General features: G+C 43.2%; 1 protein-coding gene across 3 annotated transcripts in view; it reads right to left on the reverse strand.

Moving 5' to 3' along the window:
- PKHD1 (PKHD1 ciliary IPT domain containing fibrocystin/polyductin) overlaps nucleotides 1-26,469 on the reverse strand; it is a 250,395-nt gene that overhangs the window by 25,585 nt on the left and 198,341 nt on the right. For all 3 annotated transcript variants that reach the window (XM_081855438.1, XM_081855439.1, XM_081855440.1), the window contains 2 exons: nucleotides 14,412-15,423; nucleotides 251-386 (listed from right to left, as the gene is read on the reverse strand). In XM_081855438.1, coding sequence (XP_081711564.1) covers nucleotides 251-386; nucleotides 14,412-15,423 — 1,148 coding nt within the window. The remainder of the gene's footprint in view (nucleotides 1-250; nucleotides 387-14,411; nucleotides 15,424-26,469) is intronic.

A 26,469-nucleotide genomic window follows, 5' to 3' on the forward strand; every position in this document is an offset into this window, starting at 1 on the left:
CAAGTTGCAATCTTGTGCACTATTATTCATGTGTGTTTATCAGTGGATTTATGTGAAAAGGGCTGCCATTCGGAGCAGTTCTCTTGTATTTCTGATATTTCTCTTTCAGCTACCAATATTTAAAAGACTACATTTTCACATTCACCTATAAAATGAAAGGATGGGGTATTAGGGTTATGTTTTACATTGGAAATTTAAATTTAGCATCCTTATCCCACAGTCCCAAATGCGCCTTCTTATAATTCCATACCTGCTTATCCAGGAAGATGACCTGTGGTTGCCTGGGAAGGGGGCTTTCCGTCACCCCATTAGCGGGCTGGATCCGGACAGAGATGTTATAAGGCCTGACATAGAGGCAACTTCCTGGAGTTTGGCTGCTTCCATTTCTTGAACATGGAAAAACGTTAAGAGGAAAGGAAACCACCATTACTGGTTATTCATTCAGAATACATCTGGAACCATCACTGGGCACATTGGTGAGAGAATTTCTACCCATAAGGCTAGTTTTCTGGAATCTACCAGTTTCCCTGTGACACGGGTGGCACTGTGGGTTAAACCACAGAGCCTAGGACTTGCCGATCAGAAGGTTGGCAGTTCGAATTCCCGCGACAGGGTGAGCTCCCATTGCTCAGTCCCTGCTCCTGCCAACCTAGCAGTTCGAAAGCACGTCAAAGTGCAAGTAGATAAATAGGTGCTGCTCCGGTGGGAAGGTAAACGGCATTTCCGTGCGCTGCTCTGGTTCACCAGAAGCGGCTTAGTCATGCTGGCCACATGACCCGGAAGCTGTAGGCTGGCTCCCTCGGCCAATAAAGCGAGATTAGCGCCGCAACCCTAGAGTCGGCCACAACTGGACCTAATGGTCAGGGGTCCTTTTACCTTTACCTTTACCAGTTTCCCTAATCCTAACAGGTTAGTAAAGTAAATCCTCTGTGCTCTCTGCTTTATAGCACAGGGAATAATTCAAAGCTGGTGCCTGCAAATATGTGCACTGTATCTTTAACTACACTATGGTCCTTTACTTTTCAAATTCTCTGTGCAGGTAGGCTCCTTCTTAAACTGTTACTTCCAAGAGTAAAACTTGAATTCAAGCACCTGGGATTATTTGAATGCATGGGAGAAGGAACTTCATTCTGAGCCTACGCAGCCTGACTTCCTTCTCGATGCTTTGTGTCATTATGCTTATTATATATGCTTCTAAACCACTGCTACAAAGTGATGACTTGGGGTTTGATATTGCCTCAAAATGAAAGTATAAAAACCATTTATTCATCTCTCCTGGTGTTTGCTTTAAGGTATGGTACAAACAATGCATTTATTGAGAGCCTATTCACTTTGGTTTAACTCAATTTCTTTCGCAGGTTTCTCTGTATTCTAAAGGCACTCTGGGCTTTGCAAAGCTTTTGCCTTCACAAACTATGCTAGGAAGGAAAAGGAAAAGTGGCTGATTTCAAAGCTAATAGTCTGTGTTGCTTTCTAATACTGCTAATGTGAAATAACGCACAGGGACTGAGAAGTGGATTGCAGAGAGACTTCCGGTCGGTGCCAGCGTTTAATGGCGGTCTTTGCCTTGAGCTCCAAGGCAGGACTGCTCCGCGAGTTCGGGTCTGACCCGCTACGGCGAGCGGGGGACCCCTAAAATCACAGGCGCTAAGCCTGTGAACAAGGAGATTCGGTGGGCACCTTTTGCGCCCCCCGGTATTGTGAAGGAGCCTTTTTAAAGGCTCCGGAGCGGCATCGGGTGTGAGCGCGGTGCTGAGAGTCGTTACCCAGCCCGTGGAGTGAAGCCGCGTCGCCATGAACGGAGAGCGCCGATTCCTTCCTGAAACTGAAAATTGACTACAGGACCCGTGAGTAAGATTGAGAGACTGAACGGGACATTAAATTTTGAAATTTGGCTGAAAACGGGAAAGGCATAAACTAAGGAAGTCTGCCTCCCCGAACTGCATGATAAACAAAGCAACGAACAGAGTAAGCTGCATTTGAAATGAAAATATTTTTTTTAAGCTGTCAAACCTGACATCGGACTTAGACTTCCCCCCAATAGGCAGGAGAAGGGGGGAAGAAAAATTGGACACTGTTAACCTGCGTGAAAATAAGTGGAGATAAAAGATCTTTCACTGCCAAATCCCCCAGGTCGGGCTGCCTGAGCAAGGCACCGGGAAAGTGAACTGTCAGTTTAAACTGGATACAAAGTGGGGTTCTGTCTGAAATAAAGTTACCGGACTTTAATGGAAGTAGTCTGCTGAACTTTTGGTTACATTGAAAAAATTGTGGATTTACAGTGTAGACTTTGGAACTTTTTGTTTATTGTTTTTACGCTTCCTTGCTCCTTTGTTTCTCCTTTCCATTCGGATACAATTGAATGCTCCCTCTATAGGGTTTTAAGAGAAACTGTTACATTGAAAAAGAAACAGTGGGATTTTCCATTTGCAAGTCTTTCCTGTGAGAACGACCTTGAGGATATGAGTGGCCCAGCAGAAGAGATAGTAACTAGACTTAAAGCAAAGAAGGAACAAAAGAAAAGGGGCTCAATATCAGGCACATTACCAGCTGCACAGGAAAAGGCAGCAACAGCATCTATGGATTCTATGACACAGGCACTGCTTAAAATAAATCAATCCTTGGAAGCATTGACAAAGTTGTCTACAGAAAATTCCAAAAAACTGACAGAACTGACAGCAAGATTAGATTTGAATACAGCAAGTGTAACATCCAATACAGATTCTATTAATAAATTAATTCAAGAAAGTTCTGAAGCACGAAAGATTGCTGAAAGTGCAAAAAATACAGCAGAAGAGACAAGGGAAAAGTTTGGGCCGATTATAAAAAAAGTGAATGAACATGATGCAACCTTGCCCTTACTGGAACTTCAGAGGAAGGAGAAAAACCTGAAATTAAGATTGGTTCCTGAAAGTGAGGGGGACAGTCTTGTGGAATTCCTTACAGAGAACTTTGCGGAATTTTGGCAAGAGGAATGGGGGGAAGAAGATGAGTTTGAAATAACAACAGCTTTTCGGCTGGGCAGGAGGCAGGGTAAGAAACCAAGGTACTGTCTAATTACACTAAGATCAAAGGAAGAAAGAGATAAAATATTGAACTTGCATTATCAAAAGGCACTGGTGATTCAGAACTGTCAAATACAGATTTTTAAAGACATTCCTAAATATATCTTGGAGGTGAGAACCTTCTATAAAGATTTGGTCGACCTGCTGAAGAAAAATACCATACCTTTTAGGTGGGAGTTTCCACAGGGATTATCTTTCAACTTCAAAGGAAGGAAGATTAAAATAAGAACAATTCAAGATAAAGAACAGTTTTTGGAGAGATACTTGGAAGACCTGCAGAAAGGAACCGCAGAGGAGAAAGAACCAACTGACATTGCAAATCTATCATTTGGACTTTTACCACCACCATCAGAGGAAGAACAAAAGCTCGGAGCAGTCGGAGGAACAGGTACTTAAGAACAAAATGTCTCTGCAACTTCTTAGTTGGAACTGTAATGGTTTGAACCTTCCCCGAAAAAGACGTCAAGTTTTTCATATTCTCAAGAGAGAACAATTAGACCTAATATGTTTGCAAGAAACTCATATTGCCAGGATACATAGGAAACTGTTGATAAACAAGAGACTTGGACAGGAATTTATTTCATCAGACAAAGTGAAGAAAAGAGGCGTGGTGATCTATGCAAAAGAAAAATTGGTTCCAAAAATGATATTTAAAGATGAACAAGGAAGATACCTGGCAATTGAAATACAAATTCAAGGAGAAAAAATTTTGATAGTTGGAGTTTATGCGCCAAATGAAGGGAAGGCTGAATTCTTTAAGAAGTTGCATGAGACTTTAATGGACTTTCTAGACTATAAAATCGTAATGATGGGAGATATGAATGGAGTCGTCTCCACAAACATGGATAAAGCACAGAGACAAGTGATTTCTAAGGAAGGGAGACTACCAAAGACTTTTTTTGAAATGACTGAAACTATGGACTTGATTGACATCTGGAGAATAAGGAACCCTCTCGAGAGAGAGGGAACCTTTTTCTCTGAAGCAAAAATGACATGGACAAGAATTGACCAAATTTGGGTTACTAGTAGCCTGGCGCCAAGAATAAAAAAAGTAGAAATCTGCCCAAAAACCTGCTCCGACCATAACGCCGTAAAGATGGAGATGAAATTAACAACAACTGGATCCTTTAGATGGAGAATGAATGACACCCTATTTAGAGATGAAGAGATTTACAAGAAGGCCCAAAAAACATTGAAAGATTACTTTGAGATAAAATTGAGAACAGAAGTGGAGAAAAGAACAATTTGGGACGCTAGCAAAGCCGTGATGCGAGGTTTCCTAATTCAACAGAATTCTATAAAGAGGAAAAAACAAAATGAGAAGAAGGAAAAAATCTTAGAAAAAATGAAAGAAGGAGAAAAGAAATTGAGGTCCAAACCAAAGTCTCATGAGATCCTGAGAGAAATAAAGTATTATCAGATGCAATACATGGAACTGATGAATCAAGAAATAGAATGGAAAATAAAGCAAATGAGACAAAAGACATTTGAATCAGCAGATAAATGTGGGAAACTTCTGTCATGGCAATTGAAAAAGAGGCAGAAATTGAACACTGTGACAAGCCTAGAAATGGATGGAAAGATCATCCACAAACCTAATGAGATAAGTAATTGTTTTCAAAGTTTCTTTAAGAAATTGTATGCACAAGGGCCAGTGAACGAACAAGAAATAGAAGAATTTATTAAAAAAATATGGCCTACCAAAAATCTCAGAACAAAGTAAAATGATATTGAATGAGAAAATAACAGAACAAGAAATAGAGGGTGCCATTCAGAATATGCAATTGGGAAAATCACCAGGACCAGATGGCTTGACGGCTAGATATTACAAAGTGCTGAAGGAATGGTTAATACAACCATTGAAGGAAGTCTGTAATGAAATCTTGGAGGGGAAAAAGGCACCTGAATCGTGGAAAGAGGCTTTCATCTCACTTATACCGAAAACAGAGACTGAAAAGAACCAGGTCAGAAACTACCGCCCTATATCTTTACTTAATGTGGATTACAAAATTTTTGCAGACATTTTGGCAAAAAGACTGAAGAGAGTGTTGTTAGGGGAGATTCATAAGGACCAAACTGGCTTTCTCCCAGGGAGACATATGTCAGACAATGTGAGGAATATTATAGACATTTTGGAGCTGTTAGAAGTTGACATTAACAGGAAGGCTGTCTTGATTTTTGTGGACGCGGAGAAAGCCTTTGACAATATTTGTTGGAGTTTTATGAAGAAGAATCTCCAAGGGATGGGGGTAGGCCAAGGTTTTGAAAACGGTATAGGTGCAATATACTCTAAGCAAAAAGCAAAGTTAATTGTAAATAATGTGGTAACAGAAGAAATATCCATAGAAAAAGGTACATGGCAGGGATGCCCAATATCCCCTTTGCTTTTTATATCAGTCCTGGAGGTTTTGTTAAACATGATTAGAAAGGACCAGTTGGTTAAAGGAGTTCAGGTCGGAGTCAGACACTACAAACTAAGAGCATTTGCAGATGACCTAGTATTGACCCTGCAACAGCCAGATACTAGTACCAAAAGAGTATTAGAATTAATTGAGATATTTGGTCAAGTAGCAAGATTTAAATTGAACAAACAAAAAACGAAAGTGCTGGAAAAAAATTTAACAATGGAGGAAAGAGAGAGATTTCAGAATGAAACAGGTTTGGAAATAACGAAAAAAGTGAAATACCTGGGGATAAACTTAACATCTAAGAATGTGAACTTATTTAAGGACAATTATGAAAAATGTTGGTTAGAAGTAAAAAAAGATCTAGAAATATGGTCAAGGTTGAGACTTTCCTTGCTAGGCCAAATTGCTACTATTAAGATGAATGTATTGCCTAGAATGCTATTTTTATTTCAGACGTTACAGATCTTGGACAAGATGGACTGTTTCAAGAAGTGGCAGAAAGATATATCAAAATTTGTCTGGCAGGGCAAAAAGCCCAGAATAAAATTTAAGATCTTAACTGATGCAAAAGATAGAGGGGGGTTTGCCCTGCCGGACTTAAGACTTTATTATGAATCGGCAGCTTTCTGCTGGTTGAAACACTGGCTACTTCTTGAGAACACAGATATTTTGGATCTGGAAGGGTACGATAATAGCTTTGGTTGGCATGCATACTTATGGTACGATAAGGCAAAGGTGCATAAAGGTTTTAAAAATCATATTGTTAGGAAAGCATTATATAATGTTTGGATTCGATATAAAGATCTGTTGGAAAGTAAAACTCCCAGGTGGCTGTCACCAATGGAAGCCAAGGAGGTGAAAAAACTTAATATGGACTCTAAATGGCCAAAATATGGTCAAATCTTAGAACATGATGGTGAAAGAGTTAAACTTCAGAGTTATGAGAAATTAAAGTCCAAAGTTCGAGATTGGTTGCACTATCATCAGATAAATGAGACATTTAAACAGGACAGGAAAATAGGATTTCAGAAAGAGAGGTCAAAATTAGAAACAGAATTGCTAGAACCCAATACTAAGAACTTGTCAAGAATGTATAATTTGCTGTTGAAATGGAATACACAGGATGAAACGGTGAAATCAGCTATGATTAAATGGGCACAAGACATCGGTCATGACATTATGTTTGCTGACTGGGAACAGTTATGGACCACTGGTGTTAAATTTACCGCATGTAATGCTTTAAAAGAAAACATAATGAAAATGATCTATAGGTGGTACATGACCCCAGTCAAGCTTGCAAAAATTTATCATTTGCCCAATAATAAATGTTGGAAATGTAATGAGACTGAAGGTACTTTTTACCACCTTTGGTGGACCTGCCCGAAGATTAAAGCTTTTTGGGAAATGATCTATAATGAAATTAAGAAAGTCCTTAAGTGGACCTTTCCTAAGAAACCTGAGGCTTTTCTCTTGGGCATGGTTGGCCAATTGGTGTCAAAGAGGGACAGGATTTTTTTTATGTATGCTACTACAGCAGCAAGAATTCTTCTGGCAAAGTATTGGAAGATGCAAGAACTACCTACTCTGGAAGAATGGCAAACAAAGGTGACGGACTTTATGGGACTGGCTGAGATGACTGGCAGAATCCGCGACCAGGGGAAGGAGACAGTGGAAGAGGACTGGAAGAAATTCAAAATATATCTTAAAAACTGTTGTAAAATTGAGGAGTGTTAAGATGTCAAGGGGTAAGAAGCAGAGAATTACAGCTGTAATTAATAAATTAAAGAAAACTTAATGAAAGGGAATTATAGATAAATTGACTAAAGGGTTGCTAAAGAATCGTAAAACAAGGATGCAGTGATGGGGAGGTATGGGGAAGTCGAAGGAAAGAAGGTGTATGAAAATAAGATTATGAAGTTATACATGTTTAAATGTTTTGTATGTTTTTGTTTTGTGTTTAGTTTGTCTTTATTATGTGTTTGGAAAATGAATAAAAATTATTATAAAAAAAAAGAGAAGTGGATTGCAGAAAATTAGTGGGAATATTTTCACTAGGCTTATATACTTTACCTAGGAAAAGACCCTGATGTTGGGAAAGATGGAGGGCACAAGGAGAAGGGGACGATAGAGGACGAGATGGTGGGAAATTGTTCTTGAAGCTACCAGCATGAGTTTGACCAAACTGCGGGAGGCAGTGGAAGACAGGAGTGCCTGGCGTGCTCTGGTCCATGGGGTCACGAAGAGTTGGACATGACTAAACGACTAAACAACAACATCACAATATACTCTACCTAAGCAGGAAAACTATTCTTATCAGTGCTAGCAATAAATATAAAAGAATGACCTCACTGGGCATAACTGGTAGGATCAACATGTACAGTATGTGTTCTGCCAGACCTCAGTAAAGGTTACAAGCTCACAGTTTTCAAGCCTGCTGCTCCCACCAGAGAGAACAAGTCTTGTGGACAGAGCTTATTAAAACCTAGACTGACTGGTTTTTCTCTTGGAGAGCCATCCCTGATTGGAAGTGTCACTCATAGAACTCCACTCCTCTGCCTCTCTGCTTTTTGTGTTTCCATTTATGAAAAGGTTGGAGGAAGTTCTAAAATTGGACTAAATATCCCAAACAAGAAAACAATTTCTAGAAACCCTCCTGAGTTTTCAAAGTGGCTCCAAAGCTTGCTAACTTTGCTTTGGGTTTTGAGGCAGTCAAAAAATATATTTGAGACGGGGATGGTTGCTTCATCAGAGGTGAATTCACAAACCTAGCACAGCTCAAACTTCATGCATCCTCTGAAATGGGCATCAGGCTGCAAAACTTTGTACCGTAATAAATCTGTTAGTTTAACTCGAAGTCTAACAAGACGGCTGTTGTTAAGAATTTTGTTACTTTTTCCATGTCATAACATAATAGAATCGTAGAGTCGTAGAGTTGGAAGGGACCATCTAGTCCAACCGTCTTTAACGCAGAAATCTTAACTAAAGTGTCCATGACAGATGGCCATCCAACCTCTGCTTAAAAAACCCCCAATGGGGCCACCTCGTGAGGGAGACTTTTCCACTGTGTATATGCGTGTGTGTATGCTTTTTCTAGGGACCTAGGTGGCGCTGTGGTCTAAACCACTGAGCCTCGGGCTTGCCAATCGGAAGGTCGGCGGTTCGAATCCCCACAACAGGGTGAGCTCCCGTTGCTCAGTCCCAGCTCCTGCTAACCTAGCAGTTCGAAAGCACGCCAGTGCAAGTAGATAAATAGGTACCGCTCCGGCGGGAAGGTAAACAGCGTTTCTGTGCACTACTCTGGTTTCACCAGAAGCGGCTTAGTCATGCTGGCCACATGACCCAGAAAAACTGTGTGGACAAACGTCGGCTCCCTTGGCCAGTAAAGTGAGATGAGCGCCGCAACCCCAGAGTTGTCCACAACTGGACTTAGCTGTCAGGGGTCCTTTACCTTTACCTTTTTATGCTTTTTCTACACATTTTGCTCCCAAGTTAAACCTTGCTTGCTAAATATAGGAAAGAACTTGCTTTCCTGCAGGACATTGTCAATGTCTAAAATAACTGGTTGCGCCAAAGGGGAAAGAAAATGCTCCCTTCAAAGGCAGAATGTATTGCCATTCTGCCCAGCGTTTTGGTTCATGGGAACCTGAACATTCCTCCCTGTAGCATTGGTAAAAGAACATGCAGGCTTGCTGCTTTCCTGCTGAGCAATATCAGGAGGTAAGCAGGTTAGCTTGTCAGTTCCCTTAAGGAGAAATGGGGAAGTTCACAACACCCAGGAAGAGCAGGCCCTGTGGGGAAACTATAAAGAGGTTACGCAACAGGAGATTGCAAACGCAGACCGGCTGAACATACTGAGATCCACAGGAGAGCAGACCTTTGTGCCAAAATAGGATGTGTGTAAGGGAAGAAACCCGTACAGATCTGTTGGTAAAATACAAAGGAGCTTAATCATTTGCAGTTAGTTTTATGAATAGCGGAGGAGGACTGGGAGAAGACATTGTGGGTGGTTTTTGTGTGCACCGCAATTTTGAGCACTGTAGGGTCTCTGTGTGTGTCTAGGTTTGAGAGAAGTACTGAGGTTTTGTATTCCTGTTTTTCTTTAGCTTTAAAAATGCTGTGTGCGCATTTGTTTGGTTACCGTGAGAACAGGCTGCTGGGGGAAAGGGCTTTTGGTGATTATACTTTGTACTGCTGATACAAAGGATACCTGTTATGCAGTGTTTGAAGTGCCAAGTGTTTCTTTGCAAAGGAGGAGAATACCAGAACAGGTGAAAAGAGCACTTTTCTCCCAGCAGAGGAGCAATTGCAACAAAGTAAGACACCCCTCAGTTTAGTTACTGTACTGCAGGTGTTAAACTCTTTGTGAAACAGCCATGCTTCAAAGTATCTTTGCAAAGGAAGTTGGTGAGAAAGCCAGGCCCTGCCACTGGCCAAGACCTGTGACTTCTTAGCAGCCCCAGCAGGTCTGGTGGGTAACAACATCTGCATTGTTTGCTTAGAAATCTTCCCTAGGCTACTGAGCTTCCATACTATGTCACAAATGGCTCATCTCCCCTAGTAAAAATCTTTCCCTACCTCTGACTCCCAAGGGTTTTCTGACATTTCAGTGGGTGCCCTATGGTTGCCAATAGCAACCAGCAGGTCCTTTCTACAGCCCCCAAGCACCACGTTTCAACCACACTATATATTGTGCAGATTAATGAAACCAAGGCTTACATTATTAACTATAACCATAAATATTCGGCCCTTTCCTTACCTGAACTGTGAATGGTTAAGGACTGAAACTAGGCAGTCCTCTAATTCACTTCTTAGGTTGAGCACCTGGGGAATAGTATCGTGTGAAAAGTAAACAGCATTGTGTTACAGGACAGACCCAGCGGACGGGCTGTTTCAGCATATCCCAAGGTAATACCACTTTAAGTTCCATATAAACTCTTAACAGCTTCTATCCTAAAACCAGACCGTAGGTGGTAGAGTTTTTTACGATATGTTATAATAGTGCAATAAATCTGTTAGCTTAAAATCGAATCTCCGTGGCCTTTTAGAGAAATCATCATTAAATGCAAAGCCCTCTTAATGATGCCATCCCGGTGAAATTGTTTAATCTGCAAAGGGGGTGAAAGGTCACCAAATGAATTTTTTATAATACATCAACTTGACACGCAATAGGGAAAACTGTAATAGATAAAAGCAAAGGAAAAGGGCACTGTCTTCTTCTGATAGGTCAATAGCAGCCAAGAGAGTCACTCATCCACTTTCCCTTCACTGCTGTGCTCCTTTCCCATTTAATATGGACACCCAATTAATACCTCAGCACCATAGACAACCTCATTTTAGGTGAATTATAGCAATTCCTTCCCCCTTCTCTGAAATGAAAGTGATCACAATACATCATAGCATTGCACGAATTAACGTTAATTGATTCCAGTTACCAAGCATCGATGGGCCACTTCTATAACCTGGGCCTTATTGGGAGCTGGAAGGGATGGAAGCAAGATTAGATTGCAATGTCCGTTGCTTTGGCGACGGAAGTCACCTGACACCTTGTTAGGTGGTTTGTACGGTTCTATTGCAAACCCCAGTGGGGTCGTCAGTAAACTGGAGTGATGTCCAAACATCATTACAAGCTGCTTCGATATTAAAGCGAAGGGATTAACACCTTATTGCAAGCAACCTGGATTTGTCACTGTGCTGTCGTTATCCAATTTCTAGCTGATAATGTGACTATGGCCTGCGGGCACAAGGTCCTCCAGCTAAAAGGAGAGTATAAAAAAAAAATCCAACCTGCCCAACAGCTAAAGTCGTTTAACCCCTCACCTGCTTTGCTTCCTGCAGATGAGCTATGGTGTTTGTTTGTTTGTAAACTCTATTAAAACAGTGGGCAATGGCAAAAATGGGGTGGAAAAACTTCCGCATTCTGGGGCCTAATTCTTCTCTACCAGGTAGTTATTTTCTGTCAGCTCAGATACTCGTTGTAGTGAACAAAGACAAAACCCCACTTTTCATAGGCTTAATTTATGTTGATGTTAATACATAGTGACTTTTGAAATGGATTTTCAGTGCACTGAAACAGTCTTACAAATGCCTGCAAAGTTCTCAAAACACAACACCTCCTGGCCATGCCTGAATTTTGAATATTTTCCAGGAGATGCTTTTGTCCTACCACATGATGCCCAAAATCTCCCTGACACAGTGCATATGGAAGGCATTGAGGTGTCACTCCTGGGCGGCCTAAGTTGCCAGTGACTCATTTGCATAAAGCAGCGTGCTCAACACGCAAGCTTGGTAGACCTTCATCTTGGTAGTGGCCATTAGCATCACATCCTCCCATACTCTTTGGAGACACGAGCCATTGCCACAGCTGCCTTGCCAATACACTTGCCCAGCCTAGCATTGATGGAAAAACTGCTGGTTATGGTGTGACCTAGGTAGACAAAATTGTCTACCTCAAGTGTGTGCTTACCATTGCTGATGCTGGCACTGTCCTGACCCAGAATGTTGGTCTTTTGTTTGTTTGTTGTGGAAAGGTGGGAATCTGCTCTATTACGTGTGTGTGTGTGTGTGTGTGTGTGAGAGAGAGAGAGAGAGAGAGAGAGAGAGAGAGAGAGAAGGAGAGAGAGAGAGAGAGTGCTAGAATTCCCAGTGAAACTCATTGTTAAATGTGGCGCTAAAATTTTCTTCGAGTGAGTAGGCATGTTTGTTTTCCAGGGCAGAACATTGGAAAGCGGGAGCAATGGTTTTTGTTTGCTTGTTTTGTTTTCTGCTAGAATTTAGGTACCTAAAACATGCAATAATTAGGCCAGATTAATATTGGTTGAAGCCTTAGAGCTGTATTAATTGGAGGGGTGTTGCAGAAAAACATGGCCCTTCACAGAACAAAGTTAGATAGGTTTGATTGAAGGAACCAAAATTTGATGTCTATGATTCAAGCACTATTTTATACCTCTTTCTATGCCTTCACAACAGCCATGTAGAAGGCGGAATGTCAGCAAAAATAAGTGCACACAGTTTTCTCTGTGTTTTGTTTATCAGGGTTGTTTGAATGTATGATGTGCTTGCCGTTAATCCCTGATATGCTGCCCCTTAATCTCTGTTATGATTCAATAGTTTAGGTTGTTTTTAGTAGTCCAGTGCATGGCAAGATGGGAAAGACAACACACACACCCCCAAGAACAATTTGAGCTGCCTGCATCCTAGTGTGCGACCTCCTGCAAAGCCTGCTTGCAAAGGACTGCTCCCACTACACTTCTCAGGGTCTGCTGCCACACCTCCTGCACGTTCCTGACTCTTCCTTTTGTGCCCATCTTCTGACTTGGTCAGTCCAACAGCTGCTATAGAATCAGATAGCTAGCTCAGAATTATTGCTTGCATTGATGCTGCTGTGGCAGCCGTCGCAGTGGGAGAAATATGTTAATTTTCATTCTGTGGGTCTTGTATTTACAGGTCTCACCCTAGTGAGATAAGTGGATTTCCATTGCTCTTGGGCATAAAGTGACAGTGCTGAGTTATAAAGGCCTTTTAGATAGGTTTGCTATGGACAGTAGATATTAAAAGCAGAGCACAGCTTCAGGGTAATGGTGTACCATGGGGGAATCAGTAATGTGGGAATCAAACCCTTTAATTCTTGAGCACTGGTATGAAGTAATTTAACCCAAATTAGCTATGGACAGCCAAAAGTGTAACAAGATGATGCATTCATTGTTTAGTGGCAATAATAAACTAGCAACAGAATCCTCTGTATGTTTGCTGAGAAGTAAATCCCTACTGTGTTGAAGGGGGCTTACTTTCAGGAAAGTATACACAGGATTTATACACAGGATTGTGACCTAAGTCAGAATTTGATGTATTTATTTGCACAATGCCTGAGATATGTCCAACCACAACGTAAAATTCCAAGTAATCAACCATTTTTAAGTAAGCAGCTTACTTAACTATCAATGATCCTGACAGTCTCTTTGTGCCTCGTCTATTAAAAGGTGATAATTGCACTTCAGCTGAACAAATGTGGTCAGAAATGGGTCTGAGTCAGGTAGCAGCAGATTACTGTACAGGAAGGCTTGTGTAAACTCTCTCTCTCATTTCTGACACGGCCATATTTCTCAAATCCCTTTTCATCATTAAAAGTATAATTGGGAGTGGCAGCCATGGTGAGAGAGAAGCATCCAAGCCCTTTGCAAATACTTTACTCATGCACTGTCCCCCAGTCATGTCCCCAACATAGCACATGTGACATCAGGGGCAGGACTTCTCAGTGTGGCCCCATTTCTCATTCAGGTGCTTGAGCGTGATCCCAGTTCAATCACTGAGATCATCTGTAGGAGTGACTTTAGTTGTCCCCCCCCCCCCAATTAGTGAGGTTTATCTAATGTCAGGGTAATCAGTCCAGTCTTGCGAAAAGTTCTTCATACAAAGATTCAACAAGCATCTTCAGTTTTACTTTTTACACATTTGCTGAAAACTTTTCTATTCCACCTAGTTTAAACAGACAATTAATGTGTGTGTGTGTGTGTGTGTGTGTGTGTGTGTGTGTGTGTGTGAGAGACAATTTGCCAGTGGTTTGCAATTTTGTGTCCATTGTAGCTATAATGGTTGTACACACCGTTTGATAAGCTGTATATGCTTTTATAAACAAAAAGTGCCTCCATAGGGCTGTTCAGATAACATAGCCAGAGTTGGATGAGTGGTTTGGGCTCATTGACTCAAACCAATCTTGGCCATAGTTTGAAAGTGATGGTTATTGTGCCACTCGTTTCAGTGAATGAAGGACACAGGAGAGTAAGCCTTTGGTCTAAGTCTTCTGTGTCAGCCACTCTTGTGAGGCTCCCCCCACCTGGTGCCCTTCAGATCATCCCTCACCACTGATGACATTGACAGGCAATGAAAACTGCCTTTTGCATTAGCATTTATAGCATTACTATTTGACGTGAAGTCCACTTACCTAGAACTTCCCTCTGCTGGAACTGAGGTGGCAGAAACCATCACCACTAGGGTATCAACTGGTATTTTGAGGGCATGCTGAAGTTCACCAGTCTGTTGGGCATCGATAAGAGTATTGGCCAAACTTGTCAATCTGTCAACTGAAAATGAGGAGGCAAGCTTGGACCTTTGGAAGTGTAATGGATCACTTATTTCAAGGATCAGCACTCTCAAACCAGTGAACGAATGGGGTGGCAGCAAGCCCCCAAAGATTGCTGAACCTGTTTGGGTTTTCTGTTGGCTAGCTCTATGGTGAATGAACACACATGACTTCATAGGGGGGCACTGGTGTTTTCTCTTTGTAGCATTGTCTGCTATGGTATTTAAGGTGCTCTCACTTCCAGATGAGTTGAGGACTGTTCTGACTTGGTCCCACCCAATCTGTAAAAAAATAGCCAGTCTTTGAATCACCGCTGCCTCAGCCTCTGCTATAGTGAAAGCAACATGAAGAGAATTATATGTGTGTATTTCAATAGGTTCATCCCAATGAATGGCAACATACAGAAGATTCTCATGAAAACTGAAGTAATTGGTTCCCGACACAGCATTTGCCAAGGAAGGTCTGGGAAATGACAAAACTGGTGGCATATAGTTCCCTTTAACAAAAACACGGAAGCTTCGTGGCTGATCATAAAAGATAGCTAAGAGAATCCTTGTAGCGTTGTGACCACTATTTAAGTAGAGTCTTAGTGACCAAGGCACTGGACCATTAAAACAAATTTTTGAGAGCTTGCTCAATGGCAATATTGAGTAAAATATTGATGAATGTTCTGTGGCACAGCAGGATCCCCGTGAAGTGGCTTCGCTGAAGGTATCAATGAAGGTGTCGGTCACCAGCACGGGTGGAGAGGGCTTCCAGTTACTGGCATCTGTTTCTGTGCTTTCTAAAATCACCACTGCATAGTATGTTTCTCTACAGAAATACACATTTGATGACGGTTTGTAGATGCACTTTCTGTCTTCTCTGTAAATGCCTGTTAAATAAATAATACATCATCAACACAGACTTGCCAACACTTGTAATTTTGTCACAAGACTTGTAATATGTGACAGACATTTCTCTTTACACAGTCTCTGAAGAGGTAAACAATTGTACAGCTACATTATTAGCTTTCATCGAAAGTGTGATTGGGAGACCAGATGTAAGGGCGGGGAAAATATGTGCCTACTCCAAATGACAAGGAAAATTAAAGAGTAAAACTGGATGCTGTTTTCAAAAAAGAAAATGCACTTTTTAGATTGAATCCTTTATTCATTTCAAAGTAATAAAATGCATAATTGCATTACATTAATGTGATTAGACATAAAATTGCTGACTGAGTTGGCACTAATACAGAAAGCTGATGCCATCTAGGTTCTACAGATGTATCAGTGAAGCATTAGATCACTGAAGGTTCTGACTGGAGCAACAAAAAAGAGATGGTTTTTCAGTAGATTTCATCTGGAGGACAAAACTGAGCTATCTTCTTCCAGAAAAGAAATTCAGTGAAGGAGGAGGTTATTATAGCAGTCCCCAAATATTTAAAAGGTGCCATAAAAAGAATCAAATTTGTGATAATTCCTTTAAGGATGAACAATGGCCTACAACCAATTGCTTATCTGATGTTCTCAGTACAGTGGTACCTTGGATTACAGATGCTTCAGGTTACAGACTCTGCTAACCCAGAAATCGTACCTCAGGTTAAGAACTTTGCTTCAGTATGAGAAGAGAAATCGTACGGCAGCGGGAGGCCCCATTAGCTAAAGTGGTACCTCAGGTTAAGAACAGTTTGAGGTTAAGAACGGACCTCCGGAACGAATTAAGTTCTTAACCCGAGGTACCACTGTATTACTAAAGCAACAAACTACATTTTCCAGAAAAAGCATTATATGGTGGATGTGGTAAGGAGGAGTTAAAACTCTTTTAAAAAATGGATTAAGTTCTAATAGGGGTAGTTTTTCTACCAGTGGGGTGGTCTGGGGGCTCGTGCAGATTGGCCTAACCTTTCCACTGTGTAGGAATGGGAGAATATGCCAATGTCTCAGTTTCTCAGTTTTCCGGTTTTTAACTGAGTTCTTCATATTTTGCATCCATTTTTGATTATTATTATTTTAGTACCAACCACTGAAATGCAGCCCCCAGAACATTGGCCATGAGGGTGTGGGTGGGTGGGTGGGTGTGCGCCTGCACATACATGCAACAGAGAGCACAGGAATGAACATAGGATAATTAGGATAGGACCAAGGAAAGAAAGCTGAAAATCTGGGGGCCTTTCTGGACATGCAAATCACTGTGTCTAGTTCTGGGCACAACAATTTAAGAATGTTATTGACAATCTGGAACGTGTGCAGAAGAGGGCGATCAGTATGATTGAGGGTCTGGAAACCAAGGTTTATGACGAATGGTTGAGAGAGTTTGAGTGTGTTTAGCCTGGAAAAGAGGAGACTGAGAGGAGATATGATAGCCATCGTCAAATATCTCAAGGGCTGTCACATGGAAGATTTTATTTATTTCATAGAATCATAGAATCATAGAATCATAGAGTTGGAAGAGACCACAAGGGCCATCGAGTCCAACCCCCTGCCAAGCAGGAAACACCATCAGAGCACTCCTGACATATGGTTGTCAAGCCTCTGCTTAAAGACCTCCAAAGAAGGAGACTCCACCACACTCCTTGGCAGCAAATTCCACTGTCGAACAGCTCTTACTGTCAAGAAGTTCTTCCTAATGTTTAGGTGGAATCTTCTTTCTTGTAGTTTGGAGCCATTGCTCCGTGTCCGCTTCTCTGGAGCAGCAGAAAACAACCTTTCTCCCTCCTCTATGTGACATCCTTTTATATATTTGAACATGGCTATCATATCACCCCTTAACCTCCTCTTCTCCAGGCTAAACATGCCCAGCTCCCTTAGCCGTTCCTCATAAGGCATCGTTTCCAGGCCTTTGACCATTTTGGTTGCCCTCCTCTGGACACGTTCCAGTTTGTTCCAGTTTGTCAGTGTCCTTCTTGAACTGTGGTGCCCAGAACTGGACACAGTACTCCAGGTGAGGTCTGACCAGAGCAGAATACAGTGGAGCAAGCTTGTTTTCTCCTGCTCTGGAGGGGAGGGCTCAAACCCATGGCTTCAAGTTACAAAGAAGAAGATTCAGACTAAATACCAGGAACAACTTTCTGACAGTAATAATAGCTGTTTGACAGTGGAACCTACTCCCCCAGGAGGTTGTGGGCTCTCCTTCGTTGGAGGTTGTCAAGCAGGGGCTGGCTGACCATGTGTCATGGATGCTTTAGTTGAGATTCCTGCATTGCAGGGGGTTGGACTAGATGACCCTCAGGGTCCCTTCCAGCTCCAAGATTCAGTGATTCACTAGCTACAGAACTGCTGCAGACTCCTCATTTGATGCCTTGCAAACAGCTGAGTCAACCGTTCCCCTCCCACTGATCATCCCTCTTGCATTTCTCTTGCTGAAGAGGTCCTGCTCCTATTCTGCCATTTGCTAGGATTTGCATTTGTGCAAGCTCCCTCTTCTGCAAAGAGGTTGCTAGAGTCCTGGTTGGTCCCTTCCTCTTCCTCCGCCCTCCCTCCTTTCCGAATCACCTTTTCTGCCAGTCACAATTTCTGCAGCCAGCCATTTCGATCACTTTTAAAATGAAACCCACGCTGGCCTTGGTAATCATAATGTCATTTACAATTTACCACAAAACACGTTTATCCAGTTAGCAGCACGTTGGAGAAAAGAGAACTCCGTATGAACTCGCCGCTGAAGGCCTAATCTGATTATTTCCTCATGAAAATCCAAGCAGGGGTGCTTGTAAGCGGGGCTGGGGGGGGGAGGGGGGAAGAGATCTGCTCACAGCTGACTCTCATAATCAACACAAATAGATAAGTGACACACCGTGTCAGGGGCAGCGTCTAATCTGCCCTGCGGCTCTCCTTGGAGAAAAAGGCCAGAGTGGACAGGGCTTAATAAATACTGATTGACCACTGAGTATTGAGGTGACATGTGCTATTTACATTCGAGATGAACAATAACAGTGATAAATTCCAGAAGCCTTCCTTCTAAATGGCTAAAATTAAGTTAAGCGGGTTATATATTTCGTGTGCAAAAGTGAGGGGAGGAGAGAATTGGGGTTCACAGATTGGGGTGTGCATGGATGGCACAAAAAGTCAGAAAAGCCAAGAAGATGGCGAGTGCATGAGATAAAACTAATTATATGCGGAAGAGTGTTTTTTTTTTAAAAAAAAAAAAAAGAATGTGTGGGCGGCTGTTGTGTTTATGCGCCAACACGCGACACTGAGCACCATGTATGGTGCGATCAATGGCATCAGATGTGCACATGGATGTGTTACACAGTAGCCTATTGGGTATTCAAGGGCAGCAAAGTGGAAGTTTGTGTGTGCTCTCTTTTCGTACAATTCTTTTCACATTAATTTTTCTCTCCCCCCCCCCCAAATTCTAAAAAAGAGCTCCACACCAAATTTGTTATTTTATTTAATTTACTTCTTTCCAAACACTCAGGTTGCTTGCAGGGTTTCTGACAAATATTAACTTTGTGTCAATATTTGTCCTTCCTGTCGTGAAATGAGGATTTTCCACCTCATTTCACATTTGAAAAGAAAAATATGCCGTTGGGGTCCTCTTTGCTTAAGAAAAAAAAACACCCCACACAACTCGTATCCTTTATTTAGAAAATGGACCAAAAGGGAAGGTTTTTTTAAGTGGGTTTTTTTTAAAAAAAAATATGGATGTTTTACTTAAAGGCACGGAGACTTTCGGTTTTTTACTCAGCTCCCTCACCAATGCCCTCAAAAGTTCTACATTTAAAATTGAATGAAATACATCAACATTAATGATTTCCCCCTTTAGGTCAGCATCACCATTTCTTTCTACTAATTTCTTCCCCAGTTTATGATAGATTTCACATTGCATACTTGTAAGGAAAAATTCGGGAGCATTTGACTAAAACAAAGAGGTGTCATCAAGTTTCTCTAATATGTATTTTATCAAAATAAAATAAATGCCAAGCAATGTTGTTTCCATCTGCCTAGGTTTGCTAGTCACTTATTTCTAATGCTAATATAAATGCAGCTACCATGTTAAAAGCTAAAAGTGGGGACATAATTAATGACACACTATTTACTCACTGTAGCCTAGTGGCCCTGGGCAAACTATACTCCATAAACCATACTCCCCCAGAAGTAAGGAAGACAAATAATTCAGTGGACAACTGAGAGAACTTATATGTTAAGTTTCTCGCCATCTCACAAACTACCTTGTGAGAACTTGCTGTATGAGCTTCTGTGAGAAGCAAATGCTGTGTGGGATATATATATATAGCGAGAGAGAGAGAGAGTAAGGAAACATCTTGAAGGAGAAAGGTTAAGAATCCCCACCCCTGCCGCTGGGTCATGTCATTTTAGGGGGTGAAACTTAATTTTTGCACATTTCTTCAGTAATCGATCTTACAAATATGGTTTCAGGTGTGAGCAATTCAAATCCGCTATTACTTTTGTGACTGGACAACATTTAGCTTGGTAAGTGTACGTTTGTTGAAGAAGGACATACTGTAAACTGCTTTCAGAAAACCAAAGAACTTTTAATTTTACCTTCTGAAAATGTCAGGTAATGCTTAACAACAACATCAACAACAACAAGTATTTGACCATCATTTTTAATTATTTCTATGCAGTTTTACACATATTCTACCTACAAGCAAAACTAAATTATAGTAATTTAACCAAAATATCTCTTGAATTCCCAAGTCATGTTACAATTTTTTAGCACTCCTCATTTGGGGAATTTCAAAGTTGAAAGATTCAACCTTGCCAAGCCCCCCTGCCTTCCCCTCCTGAAGCTGATTGAAGTGAGTGGGTGGTCATTGGAATGATGTGAGATGGGTTTGCATGCAATATTTAATCCAGACCTCAGTATTTCAGTATCTCAGTTTAATACCTAGTCACAACCTTCCTCACAACAATGAATTTAAAGTCTGTTCAAATTATAGCAATTATTTCTAAATTTTCATAAAGCTGATAAATGGGCGTACAGTGGTACCTTGCAAGACGAATGCCTCGTAAGACGAAAAACTCGCAAAACGAAAGCAACCCCTATGGCCTTGCTTCGCAAGACGAAAACGTCTTGCAAGTTTGTTTCCTTTGTCTTGCAAGTTTGTTCCCTTTTTCTTAAAACCGTGCATTCACTTCGAGGAGCAACTCATAGCACGCGGTGTGGTAGCCTTTTTTGAGGTTTTTGAAGACTTTGGTGATTTTTGAAGCTTTTCCAAAGTCCGTGCTTCGCAAGACGGAAAAATCACAAGACGAAAAAACTCGCGGAACGAATTAATTTCGTCTTGCGAGGCACCACTGTATACAGATGCAAATCCAAGTTGTTTTTTCAATACATCCAGACTAAATCTGCATGCAAACCAATGTGCCTGAGGAGCCTGAGGAGAAGGATCCGTGTCCAGAAGCACACATTCCTCCTAGTCCCCAAAGTGGGACTGGAGCCCCTCCACTAGGCCAAGAAGGCAGAGATGGGAAGGAATACACAGTCTTCGCAGAAACCTCTTATTTGCTGAGAGAAAGAAAAGCTCTCACTGTTTGTGGCTTGTTTGTTCACATGGGGTGAATGTAGCTGTCAGGGACGCAGCGGGAGCGCAGGGAGGGGAGGAGATGGAGAGCGAGGGGGAGCAATCCGAGGGCAGCGTAGGAGAAGAAGACAGTAGCCCGAGAGATTCCATGAGCCTCTCCAGCGAATCGGAAGATTCACAGAAGGGGGCACCGGTGGCCAGGGCAAGGGGGGCCCCAAGGGGGACACCCCAGAAGCAAGGGGCCAGCGGGGACTCCCAGAGCAGCAGTTGGAAATCAGGACCAGCTTCCCCACCAGAGCGCAGTGGGGGGGAGGAGTCCCAGGTATCGGGACCAGCGTATTCACCACCAGCGAGAGGAGATGAGTCAGGATTGACCACGCCTCCATCGGAGAGCGGGGGAACAGTCAAGAGGAAGGTTGCCGGCTGGGCGCGCGCGCCAAGTTCAAATGTACAGGCGAGCAGCACAGCAGGTAGCCCGGATAGGGAACCAGGTCCTAAAGCCCGCCGGAAGGAGGGGGAAGAATCAGGGGGGTCAGCGTCAGAAGAGTCCAGAAAGGATGAAACCCCAGCGGGCAGGAGGGCCCAGAGGAGGAAGGAACTTAGGAAGAGGTGGAGCACGGCTAGAGTCTTAAACTGGTGTGGAAGGGGGGGAGACTCAGATGGAGCTTCGCCGGTCTAGGGGTTAAGACGTAGAGTTGCACGCTGCGGCTTTGAAATGGAAACCAAACTTCAATAAAGACTTTTGTACATAACGACAGCCTGGCGTTGGTCTTCTGTGAGCTGGGACCAAGGGGCAGCTCTGACAGTAGCAATTATGGTAGTGGTTTTCAACCAGTGTGCTGTGGCACCCTGGGGTTCCTTGAATGATGGTCAGGGGTGCAACGGACAATGCTGGCCTCTGTCCCCCTTTCCTTCCCTCTCTCCTCGGATGCCCTCTTGTGTCTCTGCCTCCCAAAGGCTTGCACAGCTGTTTGTTGGAGCGGCCCTGGCTACAAGCTCCCCACGTGAATGGTGCCTCTGGGGCTGGCCAGGGGCTGGCCTCAGAGTAAGCAAGCAAGCAGACGAGGGAACCCAGTCAGCCAGTCTACCTGCCCTTGCTGGTGGGAATGGACAGACTAGTGGGAGGCTGGGCAGGCAGGCACTGTACTGGCCTTTCTTGTGCTTGCTGTGTGCAAGGCCTGCCTGGGAGCTGAGTGCCTGGTGCTGCCTCAAGTTCACCACTGGCCAGTCTCCGTTGGGCCACTAAAGCTGGGGGTATCCTCTTCCCTCTGTGGGGCAGTGTGAGGAGGCACCTCTCTTTGGGGTGGTGGGCAGCTCAGGGACCAGGGGCAGCAGCAGTGGCTGCCCAGAGGACTCCCAAGGAGAGGGAAGGGGAGGCTGAGGGAACACTCCACAAGGGTGTTCGAAAAAGGGTGAGCAGCTGCCAGCTCTGCAGCCAAGGGGTGACCCACCTGGGCTCCTGAGTCCCATGGGGTGCCGCAGAAAGGATGTAGTTGGTCAAGGGAGCCGTGGACTGAAAAAGGTTGAAGACCTCTGGATTATGGGATGAAAGTCCCCACTCTTGGAATTTTCTTTCCACTTCCTTTTGCTTTCTGGCTGGTCTTATTTCAACAGTAGCAATTGCTTTGCTTAGCCTGCAAGTGACGTGTGTATAAGAACCTTTGGAAGTTGAATTATATTGGGTCAGACCATTGGTCCATGTCACTCAATCCTCTCTAAATGGACTAGAACTAGCCCTCCAGCGTTTGGGGCTGCGTTTGAACCTGGAGCCTTCTGCACGCCGAGCTCTACCACTGAGCTACAGCCCCTGCCCAGCTTTATGCTCCCCTATTTGGAACCAACATTATACCCTCCATTTCCCAACTGCACCTTTTCTCCCTCATTGTTTTCTGCTGATGGAACGTCTCACCACCTGGCAATTGTTGGGCTCCTTCTGATGGTACATGTAAATAAGAGGAGGGAAACTTGCATTTGCACTGGCATTTAAGTGATCCCACATACAGTTGTACCTTTATTCTCAAACGGAATCCATTCTGGAAGTCCGTTCGACTTCCGAAACATTCAGAAACCAAGGCGCGGCTTCCAACTGGCTGCAGGAACTTCCTGCACTCATTCAGAAGCTGCGTCGGACGTTCAGCTTCCAAAAAATATTTGCAAACTGGAACACTGACTTCTGGGTTTGTGGTGTTTGGGAGCCAAAACATTCAAGTCACAAGGAGTTCAAGAACCAAGCTATGACTGTATCTACCTTTCCCTGCCGCTTTCCTTCCCTGGTGTGTGTTGTCTTATACAGACTGTAGGGCCTGAGTCTTATTTTTTTGTTTTGTGTACCGTTCTTATAGGCACCCTAGAAACACAAGACCAATTGCCACAAATAACCAGTTAGAATCTGTTACAGGAGGAGAGATATGCCTGTATTTGGAATGAAAGCTGTTGGCTATCAAAAGACATCCAGCAGCAGAAGGCAATGGAAAGGGATTTAAAGGTAGGTACCTCGGGTGGCGCTGTGGGTAAAACCTTGGTGCCTAGGACTTGCCGATCGCATGGTCGGCAGTTCGAATCCCCGTGACGGAGTGAGCTCCCGTCATTTGGTCCCAGCTCCTGCCCACCTAGCAGTTCGAAAGCACCTCCGGGTGCAAGTAGATAAATAGGGACTGCTTACCAGCGGGAAGGTAAATGGCGTTTCCATGTGCTGCGCTGGTGCTAGCTCGCCAGCTGCAGCTTGTCACGCTGGCCACGTGACCCAGAAGTGTCCTCGGACAGCGTTGGCCCCCGGCCTCTTAAGCGAGATGGGCGCGCAACCCCAGAGTCGGACAAGACTGGCCCGTACGGGCAGGGGTACCTTTACCTTTACTTACCTTGGGTTACAAACACTTCGGGTTATAGACTCCGCTAACCTGGAAGTAGTACCTCGGGTTAAGAACTTTAACTCAGGGTGAGAACAGAAATCGCATGCTGGTGGTGCGACGGCAGCAGGAGGCCCCATTAGCTAAAGTGGTACCTCAGGTTAAGGATGGTTTCAGGTTAAGAATGGACCTCCGGAATGAATTAAGTTCGTAACCAGAGGTACCACTGCATCTGGGTGATAAATGTTGCAACTCATCTGGAAAGGTGGGGGGGGGAGGGATAGGATGGCTTAGAATAATGCACTATAGTTATCAATACCTGTTGATTGTCCACCTTAAAATAAATAAAGGAAGATCAGGGTATTGTATTCACACCCAAAAAGATTGGAGGGATAAATAAAATGGATCCACTCTACAATGTTATCAGCGGCATTTGTGTATGGGGGAGACCAAGAAAGCTGCCTGGAGATTTTCTTATGGTGTTCTAGTCTACTACTTTCAGCCCTGCAGCCATCCACGTCTGCTCTGTGGAACAGCATTAAAATGTCAGCCAAGGAACCGAGAGGTGTGATGTGACAAGCTGAATAATGGGTGGGGTCTGAGAGAGGGTACCACAAATATGGGTCTGTGGGAGAACATACCAAGCTGCAGCAGAATATGTGGGATGAATGTGACACAATTTACAGGGAGGCAGAGATATGAGCTGAATATGTGCACCACTTAGTTTGAATAAACCTATACCGCAAGTATTTGCTCTCTGTGTTTCACAAATTAAAGCACTTACATAATATCACAATCATTTTGTTAAACCTACAGCCCTATTGAAAACACTTGCCTCAACACAACTGGTCCTTGCCGATTTCACAGCAAATAACACAGCTCTCCACCTCTTGAAGTGAAAACAGCAGTCTTTATCTTTTCTGCACTATATGCTTTTAAGGGGCTATTTCCTCTCAGGTTATTTCTGTATTAGCTGAACATACGAGCTCAAAGGCCTATTTCTACATGCAAACACACAACTGCCCCTGGTCCTTTCTGACTATTGACCCTATACAAGAGAAAGCAAAACAGCATTCTTTTAAAACACAATACCAACCCTTGGCTTTCCTGCCATGGCACGATAAACACATCACATTTTTCCTTTCCTCTTTTCTTTTTCAGAATGAAGCTCTGATTTCATTGGATGCCAGATCTAAAAACAAATGTGGGTTGTGCCAAGCGCCGCTCTGAGCTGTGGATATAATGGGATTTGAATGGGAAGTCCCGGACACAATAAATCTGTGCCATATGTGACCATTTCCTGTGTCAGTTCCTTTCTCATAACCAGTGGACTCCTCCGCCCCAACGTCGTTCCCTTTCTTTCCCTTTCATGACCCCACACCAGGACTCTGAAATCTTTCATGGCTGCTTCTCCGCCTGGGGCTCTTCCACAGCAGTTGCATAAATAAATGAAATTGACAGCAAACATCATAACAGTTAGCAGGAGTGTGTACCCACCACAAGTGCCTTGTCCTGATTTGAAAGAGAAATGGAAGAGGAAAGGACTTATTATTGGGGGGGGGGAGTATGTTCTTTGACAAGCGAGGGGGTGGGGGAATTAGTAAAATAAACTTGCTAAGACTATTGTTGTCAAAGTATTTTGCTTCATCTAGTTACAAATTAGGAAGGGTCTTTGGTTCTTCATCCTTCTACTCTCCATTTTCCATCGCCACATTCCAAAAGGGGTTAATTTGCAGCTGAGCGGTTTCAAAAATAAAACTCCCAGGTTTGAAAAATCTTGCCTTATTTCAGGTCAGGCCTATTTCAGTTTGAGTCCTAGCTCAAACTCAGCTCGTCCCCCTAACTACCTCCCAAGCAAGAAAAAAGAAAATGCTACCTTTGAGAAGGCTGGGGGAAAGGAACTGGTGAGGAGGAAGGCCTGCTAGATACAGGAGAAGGATCTGTTGAGCAAGTTCAGGGGCATCATTTCTTCCTGGGGAGCAAAGGATTCGTAGTTTTATTTGCCTCCCAAATTGAATTGGGAAACAGAAGGAGCTATGGCTCCAAGACTACTGGCAGAAAAATTAGGTAGTGAGACAACCAATTTAGAAAGCTGATGCTAAGGAACTATGAACTCTGGGAAGGTGCTTCTGGGCAGAGCTATGAGCGCCACACAGCCTGTCCTGTGCCCCTTAGTTTGCTGCCCTCTTGTGCCCCATTGTCTGTGTTGGCATGTGCCTGCCATCTTGTTCTTTGCCTCAGGCGGCAAAATGCCTTGGGCCAAGCCTTGCTCAGCAGCGTCATTTCCAGTTAAGGAAAGGCCACAGAGGGTCTGCCGGGGGGGGGGTGCACCTCATGCATTTTTCACAAGCATGGCCTGGGAATACATGGAGAGAGAAAGCACACTTTTGGTTCAAAACATTTGCAAGGAAACCTATAAAAAAAACCAAACCCAAAACAAAACAAGCTTGCATTTTGAGATGAGCCAAGGGGTGTTGTCCCATCACTAAAAAATTATCCTGTTCTTTTGCAAAAACAAAGTCTGGAAATCAAATGATTATTCCAAAATAGAAACATTCCATTATGTCATTTATGATCATTTCCCAGTTAAAACAGTTTTGGGCCTCAT

Source organism: Podarcis erhardii, assembly GCF_964252035.2.
Source record: "Podarcis erhardii genome assembly, chromosome: 3".
In the NCBI taxonomy this organism is placed as follows: Eukaryota; Metazoa; Chordata; class Lepidosauria; order Squamata; family Lacertidae; genus Podarcis; species Podarcis erhardii.